The sequence below is a fragment of the Lineus longissimus genome, chromosome 1 (genome assembly GCF_910592395.1).
Source record: "Lineus longissimus chromosome 1, tnLinLong1.2, whole genome shotgun sequence".
NCBI classification, from domain to species: Eukaryota; Metazoa; Nemertea; class Pilidiophora; order Heteronemertea; family Lineidae; genus Lineus; species Lineus longissimus.
The window spans coordinates 10,794,652-10,809,659 of record NC_088308.1 but is presented as its reverse complement, the minus strand read 5'-3'; the positions used below and the strand labels follow the sequence as shown (position 1 = coordinate 10,809,659).

The 15,008-nt window shown below is 42.0% G+C and overlaps 1 protein-coding gene across 1 annotated transcript in view; it reads left to right on the top strand.

The window, feature by feature from the left end:
- LOC135488144 (transient receptor potential cation channel subfamily M member-like 2) overlaps positions 1-15,008 on the top strand; it is a 213,998-nt gene that overhangs the window by 70,252 nt on the left and 128,738 nt on the right. The window contains exon 8 of the mRNA XM_064772619.1: positions 11,156-11,258. Within this exon, the coding sequence (XP_064628689.1) occupies positions 11,156-11,258 (103 nt within the window). The remainder of the gene's footprint in view (positions 1-11,155; positions 11,259-15,008) is intronic.

Here is a 15,008-nt window from a genome sequence, read left to right as displayed (position 1 = left end):
TCAAGGTCACTGAGGTCAATTGTTGTAAATTGGTAGTTAGAGTGTAACTACGGCATGTGTCTTAACCCTTGAACCTTGCTACGGATGACCCCACTAGGTCAGATCTCATTCTCGTCTTGGCAATCAGGGGGCCAAAACGTAAAAGGTAAAAAAGTGCAATACCTCGCTTATTTAGGGACATGTCGTGATAGGTACTCCAAGCGAGGATGTCTTACAGATTTTAATTTGACCTACTCTTCAAGGTCACCGACGTCAAATGGCGTAGATTAAGGTCGTTAGACTTCAAATATGGCACATTTTTTTTAACTGCAGTAAAGTGTCCATTGATCACATATTTGGTATACATGTAGGCTACCCTATAGTCAGGTGATCAGGGACCAAAGTGCGGTTCGATCTCATTCACGCGTCCGGAGTGTACCCTCTGTTCAAGCTTTGGTTGGGTACTCTACACGTCTTAACAAGTTCAGAGCCTTTTGTTATCAACCAGTACCATAATTTTACTACGTTGTTGGTTTCTAGAAGCTGCATGCACGTCTGTCATAAAAATGAGTCAAAATGAAGTGATAATATCATCGCGAAAATCCAATAATATATTTTTTACCAGAGACCCTGTGTCCATGTGCAGTACTCCTTATTTCACAAGGCACTGCCCTACCCAAAATGACTTGATATTCCCAAAAAAGCTCTCAAAGGGTGTTTTATTTTGACCAAAAAGGCGTAGCTTTTTATCGGTCCTCCGACTGAAAGTTATAATTGTTGTGTATTTACGTTTGCGAGAACATACATGTGTTGTATAATCCAATACAGAGGCACAAATTTCCGTTAAAAAATCTATATAGAAATGTTCTTTATAGATTTTCAGTGCATTCTCCACAGGCAATGGTGGCATATCTAGGATTGGTATTTGTGGCTTAAAACGTACATATCCCATGATCCAAATCAGGCTACTCCACCTTGCAGCTTAACGTGAAACTAGTATCCATTGCGCGCACAGTGGGAGAACTGCCGTGTGATTGACGGATTCTCTTCAACCGTAGTTTCGTATTCAACCTGGGTTTCGGTGTGACGGCTCCGAACAGCGTTGAAAGGCTGTCTTAATAGGGTGTTTTCGCAACCTCACGCGAAACGCCTACGTGAACGCCTATGTTCACGCACGTAGGCGTTCACGTAGGTTCTGTTTATTTGTTTTCGCACTAGCGCTCGTGTACGTGTACGTGTACGTTTACGTGAAAGTTGAACGGTATGCTCTTTTGTGGGGAATAGGCATTCATGTTAAACATCTTACGCAATTAAGGCGTGCACTCTTTGATAACGATGTCCGATTCTCGGACCCAAGGAGAAATTGCACATTCATGTATTATACATGACATACTGGTAGCAAGAAAATGGCTGTGTATAACATGCCGATAGAAAACGTGCTGCAACTTGCCGTTGTGCTTGAGGACGACGGGCTACTTTTGGCAGCAGCTGAGAACAAGAAGTCGAGATCAACCTACAACTCGGAAACCCTGCTGTTTGACCTGGAAAATCAAACAGACGGAGAAAACAAGGCAATGTTTCAGTTTTCCAAGGAAGAGATCTTTAGACTTGCCGAAGCTCTTAGAGTTCCAGACAAGATAGTACTCCGCAATCGTGGAGTAACGAATGTAAGTCGGTACTTTCATGCCTATTTTCCGACACTGTTCTTAGACAAACATACACTCAGTTGGCTGTTAAACATGACACACATTCAGGAATGAGAGCGGCAAAGCCATCAGTGGAGCAATGCCGTTTTTTGTAGTCTGTTTTCACTTAAAGAGTATCATTACTGAATGACCACTAACAAAGCTATCATAGGGACAGGGACATCGAAAAGGTCGGAATGGCTTCTAACCAATTATTTGCTTTTTTAGGGTGTTGAAGCTACATGTGTTCTTCTGAGGCGGCTGGCTTATCCAAACCGTCTGTGTGACCTGGAGGGGGTGTTCGGAAGGCCTGCAAGTACACTATCGCTGATTTTTACTTACATGGTATGTTGTGATGTTGCAAACTTGTTAGTCTAACAGATGCTTCCTATATACATAATATAAGACACCTCGTGGCCGATATAAGACAGGATTAGCAGACGCCCGACTCCGACTCCGAGTACGAGGTGATTCCCTTTTTGCGCTTTACGTCATCAACAGTGCGGGGGTTTCCCAAGTGGTCACTCGTACTCGCTCGTAAACTCCGAGTTGGACGTCCTCTATTCGTAAGTGCGCTCCCAGTGCAAATTTCTCTGTTATCATCGTAGATTCGGAGTATTTCCTGATCGTTTTTAAATGTAAATGCTTTCAAGGATATGTCAATGCCCAGCAATGTAGTTCTGGTGGAAAAAGGGTGCTCTGTATGGGCATCTTTGTTGGGTGGCATTCTCGCGATTTTTTTGCACATCGATGCGCATGCGATGCGTGTACATCATGTGTACATGACATGCATCATGTGCATGGTAGTAGTTATCAATGGTTATTACAAGTGAGGAAGCATGCAATTGCCCTTGGGTTATTTTTTGCTCCCAAGTCCAAGATGTAGGCCTATCTGCCATTTCTCTATAACTGGTTTAATTCACGATCAAAGGAAAATCACTGCCGATCAGCTGATTGTTTCCGTCGTCTGCTATGTTTACGTTTCGCAGCGCCATCTAACGTAAAACACCTGGAACTGAGATCAACTCTGACCGGGAGTCGTGACGTTGCTAATCGATCAAACTGAACATTCGCGCGCGGATCCGACTCTGACTCGTACTCGTACTCGGAGTCGGAGTCGGGCGGCTGCTAATCCTGGCTATTAAAGAGACTGACACGAGAGCACGTACAACACCAGGTCAACCTTTTTCATTCTTAGTGTATGTATTTAGCATGACCGACGGATTTTACACTGTATGGGCCATACAACCCCAAGCCGCGTTAAAAATATCTAAAACTTGTCCGGTGTTTTGTTTTCAGGTTGACCACTTGTGCACAACATTCGGTCATCTCCTGTCGAACCTCAACCAGCCTTGGCTTGATGCACAGCACATCCAGACATATGCGGAGGCGGTGGAGGCGAAGGGTGCTCCACTTAGTCATTGCTGGGGATTCCTGGATGGAACCGTCCGTCCCATCTGTCGGCCGGTACAGTTTCAGAGAGTGTGCTACAACGGCCATAAGAGAGTTCATGCACTCAAATTTCAATCGATCATGCTGCCCAATGGACTGATTGGCAATTTGTTTGGGCCAGTTGAAGGAAGAAGACATGATTGTGCCTTGCTCCGAATGAGCGGGCTTTTGCCGCAGTTGCAGGCCTTGGATTTTACCGATCAGGACGGAAATCCATACTACTTGTATGGCGACACAGCCTACCCTATTCGGCGCTGCCTGATAAAGCCGTTCAAGGGAGCGAATTTGACGGAGGAACAAGTTGAATTCAACAGAGGCATGTCGAGCGTTAGGGAATGTGTAGAGTGGGGGTTCGGGAACATAGTGCAAGAATTTGCTTTTTTAGATTTTAAAAAAAACCTAAAGGTATTTTTGCAGCCGGTCGCAAACATGTATTTGGTTGGAGCGCTCCTGACAAACTGCCACACCTGTATTTATGGCAACACCACATCCATGTTCTTCCAGTGTTATCCACCGTCACTCGAGGAGTATTTGCGACCGGTGTGATAGAATCAAATGCCCTCCCTTTCCTGATGCCCGCCTGTATTGTTCGTCTTCGGATTAAGGGTCTTGGCCTCCTGGAGGCCTATTGAGTGGTGCCGTGTTCTATTGTTGAGGGCATTTAATATCAGGGGGCATCTGATTCTATTACACCGGCTCCACTTCTACATGTACATTGTAATGTGAATTGTCAAGAATATTTTAACACCAGAATGCTGCTGGAAGCCATTGGATTTGTAAATATATATTATATGTAAAATATATGTAAGCCCTTAAAAAAGAATAAAAAATCAATGAACGTTGTTAGTTGCAAGCATGTAATTTCATTTCATTCTACATGTACATGAAATTGTATAGATCTCTTGAGTCACTTTTTCGCCAGGCAGGCACCCATCATCTGCATATATGCTTGTTTTTCTTCTTTCTCCATTTCCAATCTTTGCTCCCGTTCCTTTCGTTCCATTTCGAACTTGGCTGCCTGCAATTTCAGCTCCTCCTTCTTTAGTTCCAATTCCTCCTTCTTTAACTTAGTTTCCTCATTTTTAATCTCTGCATCCTGGCCTAGTTTTTCGGCGAGGTAGTCTGTCAAAGACGTTGTTGATCTCCTTTTCGCACCTGAAATAAGGATTAAACCTGATAAGGATTAAACCTGGTATTTATAACTAATATTTGGCCAGTTATTTGAGGGGTAGGACATCCGTATTTGAGGTGAGACCAAAAGTTGGGTAAACGTTTTGGAAGTCTGCTATTACCCCCGTTCAACATTCAGTTTTCTTACACTGACAAGATCGTGAAGGCTCGCCACCTCGTCCCCTGGGCTTAAGGGGCGAGATGGGCAGGTAGTTCACCATATTGTAAACGACCATCAACCCCGTCGAGCGGGAAATACCCTTGGAACGAGGTTGGAAGATTCGCTCTGCTAAAACATGACTAACATCGTCCACGGCAGTACTTAGGGTTCACTAACTTCTTGACACCACAAGATTTGTGGAACTGTTTTGCGGCCTTGTTTTGTATTCTGCTTTCTCTCAATACATACATAAAATACAAGCGTAGACATACCTTTGGTTTTGCCCTCTGTTGCAGCTTGCCGAATCGCTTTTCCGGCTTCCTCCAACTGTTTTTCTTTTTCATCCTCTGATGGCGCATCCGTTACGCCTTGTAACGCTTTAGCCGCTTCCCGCTCATCAGCCATGGTTACCATTTCACCCAGGAGTTGTTTTCTTTCATCGTACTCTTCAGCTGTACCAGAGCTAAAAGGCGAATGAAGCTTGAACATATCAATAAAGTCGACCCGATTGGTCAGGAGCCTCCGCTTTTTGGGACTAATGACTTGGCCCAACAAAACACTTCCATGCGCATAGAATATTGACAGAAAGCAGAAACTTGTTTTAGTTTGAAGTTGGCGAGTACTTCAAATTGCCAGTTTTTTGGTTAGGAGATAATTTACAATGGATGTTGGCCCAAAATACCATGGACATCATACTGTAGGAGAGAATAGCATGCGCGGACATATTTTGGGACACGCCATAATTTGTAGGCCTAACCATAAAGTCATCGCATTATGCGGAGAATGTGAAATGTGATCTGGTTTTGTAATACCGCAGGCAAGTAACTTCCTCTCGATAGGCCCGAAGTTTAGACCATCCGTTATGAATGATGACCACTGTGAATACTGATTATCTTTCCTCAACGCAATTGGTTAGAAGTTCCATTGGGGCGGAAACTGATCTTAGAAGGTTGGGCTATGGCAACGTAAACTCCAAGTCTAATCTTTAAGTTAATTTTTGGACAAGGCATGCACAGAAAAATAACCTTGCGTTCAAACATTTTAAAAAAGTGGAAATACTTACGATTTTATGGAGTCTAGCTCCTCTTTTTTAAACATCTTTCCCAGGCGCTCACATCGCTCTTTTACACATCTTGCTGTGAGCATACCGAAATGGTCCACCACTTCTTTGGTCTTCTTTTTCTCTTTCACCCAAGTGTTAAGAGCTGCTGCTATTGTTTCCCATCTATTTGCATCACCATCTACCGCCACAGCTTCCCGCAACATTGCGATATCCAGCGCAGGAAAAAAACGGACGAATTTTTTACTCATAATTGCTCCTGAAATGAAAACAAAGCAAAATAAAGGTTGCAGGCATCTCATGTGTGGATGAAGTATCTAAACTAATAGCATGTAGTCTGTCTACCTAATATCCAGATTGCTTGAGTCGCGGTGCAAATTAATCAGGGCACCCATACACCCCTGTTAGGTTGAAGAGCTTGAAATATAAACACCGAAAGGATAGGCAAGAAACGAAGATTTTCCCGGGGCCACCACGGTGCCGGTGTACACGAAAGAAAGGGGGGAAATTCGGACAACACAGAGACAACGTGGCAGACACGTCTTTGAAATACCCATGGGCCATAGGCCATGGGCGTACAAGTGCAGAACTCACCTCTATCCAGCGAAATGGACGGTCGAATAGGACGCGCATCCTTTATAGGCCTGTGGTTTACGTCATACAGTGCGCATAAACTACTGACGTAACAGTTTCGGGATTCGATTCACGATGAAAGGCCATTTATAAGCAAAAACGCGCGTCTGAATAATAGAGCTTTAACGAAGGCCCGCACGTTATCCGTGAAATGACTTTCACTCGCGTATGTGTATACGTCACAGGTACACAATTTTCAGTGAGTAGACGTTCACGTAGGCGTTTCGCGTATCGGTGCGAAAACACCCTAATAGAGGCGACCGCGAAAGGGAGATTCACTTGAACATGCCCACATTGTATAACAGTGTACTGATAATCAGTAATGAGAAATGCCTTTTTGTTGAATAAGAGACACAAATTTTGGCCGTTCAAAAAGTGTCCCTAGACGGAACAAGTATGTCTTCAAGTAAACCAAATCATTTTGAATTAGTGTTCCTAATTTGGCCTTCAAGTACGGTATTCCCATAAAGGACAAATTTGCGTGACCTCTGGTTTCTGCATGACGTATTCGAAGATGATATATCCGCACGGGGCAGGTGTATTTGGGTTGTCTTCAAGTAAATCAAACCGTTTTGAATGATATCTTCAAAAAGGGTATTCCGAACAGGGCAGCGCAAGTGTTTGTTCTAGGTGGATGTGACGTTGTGTTCAAGTATATCAACCAATTTTTATACAGTCTTCAAATATGGTATTACAATTACACTAACCAAGATAGTTGGTATTCTGGTTGGATGTGACAAGCCTTGAACCAAACTGTACGATTTCAAAGACGGTATTTCCATACGGGGCAGGTGTTTTCTGGTTTGATGTGACTAGTCTTGAAATAACTTTAACAACTTTGAATAATATCAAGTGGCTTCTTCACACAGGACAGGTGTCTGCTTTTGGGTGGATGTGGCAAGTCTTGAAGTAAACCAAACCCTTCTGAATGACTTCTTCAATTAGGGTACCCGAAGGAGCTTGGCGTAGGCATGGTAGGGCGGGGAGGGCCGGTGCGGGTGACTCGGAGATTGTCTCCACAGGCATTGTTAAAGAACTACTTCCAGGTAAAAGATTAACTCCATTGAGGTCACTTAAGCTGTAAATACTGGCCACTCTGCATTGCCCAAAAGTACCGTAGAACGGAAGAATTTCGCGTCTAGGATATTTTCGCGAATTTCAGAGTAGGTCATACTTACGAAAATACTCTGCCGCGAAAATCACTTGCTTTCCAGCAAGAATTCCATGTCATTTTTGTCTTGTCTGCACAGGCATTGCATCCAGCTAGGCCCTATGTAGATCTAAGCTTACTAATTACCACAAAGAGGTGATAAATTGGGACCGGGTATACCCATTGCAATTAGCGCGTATATAATTAGATAGATAGATATTTATTCAAGACCAAATACGAGGGATGGGACACTCATCGTCTTCCTCAAGAGCATTTTGCTTCCGTGGAGAGAAGGCCATGGTATCTCAACCCACTGGACGAAAGGCTAAGAATAGACCGATGGCAACGGGAGATCCTCTCATTTACGTTTTTCTCGTGCTCTTTAAATCACTGCAAAGTATGCTACCGAGCAAAACCAAACTTTCTACATTCTGAATGGGAATAATAGGGTTACATCATCTGCACAGGCAAACGAGTTGTACAGCGAATAAACAAATCGGAGCCCATCGCACATGTTAGCCAAGGTACTGAGAAGACCATCTAGAAAATATTGAACAGCATAGGGAACAACACACTACCCTTCCTGATCCCCCAACTCACAGAGAATATGTGACTGAAATTGTTTGACATGTAACAACGGGTTTTAAATTTTTGTACCACCAATAGGAGTGATAGAGCCAACCGGGTGGTTCGCTTAACCTCAAAGGGAAAAAGGGGATGATAATCACGAAGAAATGTGAAAGAAAACTGTTTTACCTCGGACCAATGACTGCGCTTCTGCAGCCAATTGTCCGGGTACATGGCAATTCTGGTGCCACATCGAGGCCGGATGGTAAACATTAATCTGGCCCACAAAGAATGAATGAATGAATGTCGATGGAAAATTTTCAATCGAAAAGCTTTGATAACATAATCATAAACTACTAAGTAATTCAAAAGTGTTTAAACATGATGTGTGAACACAGTAAAACAAATAACAATCACGAACAAAGATGTGCCTGATCAAATGTAGATTGAAACACATTAATACTGGCCGGTAAACATGGCATAACCATTATAAGCTGACATTTATCTCACGTCTCGGAACTTACAACATACACCGTATACGTTTAGTGAAATATCAGTAACAAAAACCTTGTAACGACAATGCATGAAAGTCTTATCTTGATAGGCCTATGTTATTTTACATTGTTGCCTACAAAATGTCTGATTTCAAAAAAAACGACTTCTAGTATAACCTCTGATGGGCCATGCTTCTTTCAAATAGCATATTGCTAGTATCACTGGCAGAGTTCGATCAACGTATTTAGGCCCATCTCACGGAAGATGCACTTGCAATACAGGACTATTTACGCTGTTTTCTGCTGAAGTGGTTGCATGAATAACATCTATCCTTGCTATAGGTCCCACAAGCTCGAGCGCAAGTTTCGTGGAACCAGTTGCGTTAGCTAGGGCATCTGACCCACCCTTCATCAATTAGTGGATCAAAATTACAATTGTTACAGGTATCCTGCGTCTCCGACATTTTCTCAAACCTATTTTTGTCCTTGCTCTTTCGAGTAAGTTTCTTCGGCTTCTTTGCAGCGGGCTTTGCAGCTTTTTTGTCTTCCTTGGCCTTCACCCATTCAATTGTCTCATCACTCGTCAAATCATAGGATGGTGGTTTATGCCTGGGGCGTTTGGATGATGGACGTTCCCTGTGCGGTAGTGAGAGCAGAGTTTGAAAGCTCACTGCGTGACTGTAAGACGATGTGATAGGGTCATTAATTAACATATCTTGGTCTGTTGTTTTAGATTGTGGGATTGAGACACTATCTTGGTGTTCCCTGTTGGTGACAGGAGGCAGTTGAGAGGTCGATGGAACAGGCTCATCTGCCACGACTTGATTTGTGACATGAACCAGTGGTGGGGTTGCCTCAAGATCTGGTTGAATCACCATCTTTTTGGGGCCGTTCGGTCGTCTTGCTTGGATTGTATGCCGTCTCTGGTACAGCATTTGGATTGTAAGGAAATAATCCTGATCCTCGAAAACCACCTTGCGCGTTCTGAAAAGTAACGGAACGGCCCCATGCCTTGTTAAACACAAGGAAGAAGTCTTTCTTTACCATTCTCCTCCCTGCTGTGTTCCTGGTGAACAGTCTTATCTCATCCTTCCAGGCACTCTTGAAACTCTTGAAAACGCCTCTATCTAGAGGCTACAACCAATGACTAGTGTGGCTTGGTAGCGCAAAAACATGTATATTGTTCTCATTCATGAGTTTAAGAACTTCAAAGTTGTACAAATGTGAATAATTTTGATCCAATACAAGAATATGAGGTACGTCATCATCAAGCTTTTGATCCTTCGAGCATGCTCCAGGAACAATTCCTTCGTTATCCACCCGTTCTTACTACACTGCACAGAAACATCGCGTCTGGTTCCGTTTAACCACTGCTTCCCTAACTTCTTTCCCTTGTGCATGATTAGCGGGGTCACTGGCTGCCAAATTGCGTTTATTGTCACCACAGCAGTGGATGTTTCGCCCTTTTCAAGAGCAGTTATATCATAGGCTAGGACGCCAACCTCACCAAAAACCTGATCTGCCTTATGGATGTTTTGGCATCCAGTTTCGTCGTCGTCGTCGGTCGCCGTCTGTATCCTGTTTCAAAAACAGTGGCACGTTTCTTAACCGCTAAAGCTATGAACTTGAAACTTTGTACATCGGACCCCTCAGGTCAGGTGACACACAATGAATTTCGGTCCGATCAGATTCTTGACTTGGCAACCAGGGGGCCAGAAGGGGAAACCTAAAAAGTGAGTTATCTTTCTTATGAATGTATCGTTTTCGATAAAACTTTTATGGTAGGTTTTCCTAGCAAGGACACATCACATATCATACGGGTTTTTGATTTTACCTAGTTTTAAAGATCACAGAGGTCAAATGGCGTAAAATGTCCGTTTGGGTGTAACTATGGCACGTTTCTTAACCGATAAAGCTATGAACTTGAAATTTGGTACACATGATTCGCTACATCATGTAACTTCGGACATCGAATGTCGATCTGATCTGATTCTCGACTTGGCCACCAGGGGGCCAAAACTAAAAAAGGTTAAACGTGTAATATCTCTCTTATCAGTGACTTGTTTTCGATGATATTTTTATGTTAGGTACTCCAAGCAACGATACATCACATGTCATACCGACTTTGGTTTGACCTATATACTATGCATGTAGCATGTTTCTTAACCAGAATGAATTCCTAACCACCAAATATCTATGCGGTGAGCACAATGGCCCCTGGCCGTTTCATTTCACGGTTAGGCCAGAATGTCGTTTAAGGAACCCTTCTCACCAATAATGTCCAGCCATCCTTTTCTCATTTGAAAAGCCGTGTGGAAGGTCGTTTGTTGTCACAAATTCATATGCTAACTGTCGTACCTCAACGCGCGTCAGAGGGAAACCTGCTGCTGACAAATCTTTTATATGATTGGTAAGTTCTAACTCAGCGATGTCTTGCAGAAACGCCGGTCCCCTAGACATGTGTTTACTCGAACGGTCTCCAGCAGGTGTGGCCATAATGCGTCTACGAAGCGTTGCATAGGGGATAACATTTGACAATAGCCCTGGCCTAAATGGCAACATGAACTACACTTCGGCAGTGTTTTCTGACACCGCCTATCAAGAACTGAAAGCTACTTCCTTCTGAAACAATATGTTAGATTGCAACTCTAACACTTGCTTTTTGAAATTGACAAAACAAAGAATAAATGCCGTTTTGGCAACGGCAATAAAGGATGGAGAGTAAGAAGTATGATAAATTGACCTTAAGTAGACAGTATATTTTTATAGCTTCTGTAAACTGATCAGCGTTTTTCTCCTGAACAGGTTGTGGTTTGTGTCCTTGACGGAGAGCCAACCAACAAAGAGACTAAAGGACTCAAGGCAGCTGTCCTAAAGGCAGCTATCGATTGGAGCAATATCGAAAATGGTAAATTCATCCTTGTTCGAGTAGCCAAATTGTCTGCATAATTAAACAAATAATAGGTAGAAAAAAACGCACCAAACCTTTAATATCATATTTATTAATGATTATGTATATTTTGTATTACGTGAAATTCAGCGAACGCTTCAAGCGTTCCCTCTCCCGTAGCATAGGTCCGTTTGAATAAGGTTTTTGCAGCGTTTTGAATGTGTCAATGATTTTTGAATTTAGTCAGGTAAAATGGGATAACTATAGCCCCCTTTTCACATATAACTTCGGTTACGAAAGAGATTTCCAAGCAGATTCACAAAAACCGGCCTGGATCTTGCAGTGGCACTTCATCCAATAATATTGTTTGTAATTCAGAGCATTTTATCTAAAAGACAATACAAGACTTGTGGTCAGGGGATACAATTACCCCGTTGCTTTGGGGGAATTGTAGCCCCTGACTGAAATTTCAAATCACTTGTTTTTTATGCAAAATAACAATTTTTTCCACAGGTTTATGGTCTTGATAGGTAATAAAACTTCGTATACTATTCCAATCCAGTTTTAACACGATGTTTTGTTGGTATCAATCAGTAACACACACATAATGACATTTATTGAAAACATAAGAGATGTTCGTTAGAAACTCTCACGAACAAATTTACTGAAGAAAAGAAGTCCTATTTACCAATTCGCTATACATTGCACCGTGTGTCAGATAACAGCTGGTGATACTACGGTCTAGTTGTGTGCCATTAAACTAGATTCAGGTTGGAGCCATGCATCATCCTCAACTACAACTGGTATCACTTCAATGGTACTGCAATGTACCATGAGAAATGCTGCTATCTAGTCAATGTTTTGGTTTTAAATAGAGACACCAGTAACTTTAAAGATATGTTGTTTTGAAATCATGTTAAATAAACTAGCAATATAAAGTGTCAAACTATTTAAATAGTGTAATATAATTGTTGGTACATTTCCCCCTGGTCGCTAGGTTCTTGGCTCTATTGTATACAAATCAGGGGATAAGAGTTAGGTGGGGGACTCACATGTCAGGCGAGTTTACGGCTAAAAACGGGGTAAAACATTGTGGAGTGTTGTCTCCGGTTTTATTCAGTATTTACTTAGATGAGCTTTTGTTTGCTCTTGAAAAGTCGGGCGTTGGGTGTTATATCGGTTTACTTTTTGTTGGCGCCTTCGCCTATGCCGATGACGTGGTTCTGTTAGCTCCCACTGTATGTGCTTTGAACAAAATGTTACGTGTAGCTTCTACGTTTTCAGTTGATTTTATGATAACTTTCAATGCGTCCAAATGTAAGCTAATTATTTTTGGTGCAACCGTGGGTTTCGACATTGTCATTTGGTTTCAGGGAGTGGCACTTCGACCGTCTCCCTATGATGTACATTTGGGTATGATTTTTGAGCCGGACATTATGAAGAGAAAGTTTCGGGCGGCGATTAATGACTTGTATAAAAGAACAAACATTATATTACCTCAATTTCGGTTTGCTACTCACGAAGTAAAATACAGGCTTTTCAAATCTTATTGCATTTCTCTTTACGGGTTCCAGGGGTGGGATATATCATTTCAAGGAATTGAGAATGTATACGTGGCATGGAGGATATGTATTAGAAAACTTCTTAGTTTACCGTCTCGCACTCATAAGTTTTACTTCCATTAATCATACATGATTCTCCGATTCAGGCTCAAATAGAGAAGCGTTTTGTTAACTTTTTTAAAACTCTTAGGAAATCTAAAAATGTATATCTCAAACTATGCAAACGTATCATTGAGGGTGGGAGTCGATCGTCTCTTGGGAAAAGTTTCAATTTTTTGTTAGCGTATAGTTGAGAAAGGGGTAATTTGCCAAATGTATTTTTTATGACACGGGACATTGGGAGGTCAAATGTAACAGAGGGGCAGAAAAGATTGGTGGGACAGATTAGGAAATTATTATGTGGCCGGGATAAAGGGATGTGTATACTTACGAGGGGGGAAATTGATGACATATTATTTGTACTGTGCGTTTCTTAATTGCTTATACCTTTGAACGTAGTTTTTGCATGTCTTACATGATGTCGGTTTCTCTTCCTCTTTAATTTCCATTTGTAATATCGCGTTGCACTTTAATAGTGCTAGTCTAGTATTTGTAATGCACCCCTTCCACTATATTGTACCTACGAGTACGAAATAAACATATATATATATATATAAAGGGTTAACATTGCATTGATATCCGATATATTTATGATTAAACAATATAATTCAAGCAAACGAATAAAGAAACCTCGCATCTTAACGATTCATGACAGGGTATATCAAGCCATTTATATGGGCTACAAATATCCTGAGCTAACGGGCTACAAATACCCCGTGGGTACCTTGTTCGGAAAAGTGTATCTGAACAAATCAATGTTAATATTGTCATCACAAATGCCGCATACAGCATTTTCTGCACTTTATGTTGATCACCTGAATCAAGTTACAAATGTGTCAATGCATTATAAGTGTAAACAAATAATATCTACACAAAGTTTGATCCCAACTGAATTTGTGCATGAGTCTGACTTGTTGACCTCTTATAGCCAAAGCTCTTTCATAACAAGTCGCATAAATAAATGCTATTTATGTCATGGTATCAAGAGTTACCTCTTTTATATCCATGCTTGGGTTGGCTGAATAACTCCATGGTTACTGGGATATCAACCGAAAACCTAGTCAGGGGGTACAATTAGACCAGGGCTACAATTACCCAATTTTACCTGACGTGATTTTGGAACTGGTTCCACAAACGCAGCCTGCAGGCAGGTACAGTTTTACCAGAAAGTAAATATCCCCCGTTTTTTAAATATCACAGAGATAGAATAAAATATTTGAATGCGGTTTTCAACAGAGCATGATTTATTGAGTTGGTCATATATATGGTGTATTTGGATGCACCTAATTCCATCCCTTGATTATGAAACAAACATTTCAAAAAAGGCCAAAAAATCACTTTTTTAATTCATGTGCCTTTTCAAAAATTCACATAAGCCCATGAACATTCTACATGTTGCCTGTCGGATTGCGCGGGGTGTTATGTAATGGGCCAATTACTTAGACAAACTGTTGCATACAAGAAGCGGCTTCACATCCTAGGCATCTGTGAACATTGGCTGCATCCAGACACTCGGAACTTTTCCAGTCGATAAATAACGACTATATATTCCATGCTGTTGCTGATAAAGACCTTTCCCCATCTGACAGGGTGAGATGGGGGAAAGGTGATGTCGCTTTGCTATGGCACAAAAGATTTTCCTCCGCCACAAGCAACCCTATGGTTTCTCACATTACTCTGACAAGAAAGATCAGGTATGTGTCAGTGACATGAGAGACTACGAATCACTACCAAGACATGGGGAAATGAAGACACACATGTCTCAAAAGAGGGGAGGGAGGGACTTCATCCCAAATAAAGAAATGGTACCACCCCCTTTCAGTTTCGTCATGTTCAACTCCATTCGGCTCCATTCTGTTCATCGTTCTTTTCCTCAGTTACCCTTCCTTTCCTCCTGGCGTCTCGCACATGAAAAAGGAATAGAGTCAACGTTCGTCGCATGGTGTCGCTAGTGATGTTCCTCCACCACTAGCGACCCTATGCTTTCTCATATGACTCTGACAAGAAAGACCCGGCTTGCTCAAATCCTTGAATACGCCTCCTTCTTTCCCCCAATACTCCCAAAACTCACGTCAAATCCAAAACTCTTAACATCATCATCTGAGTT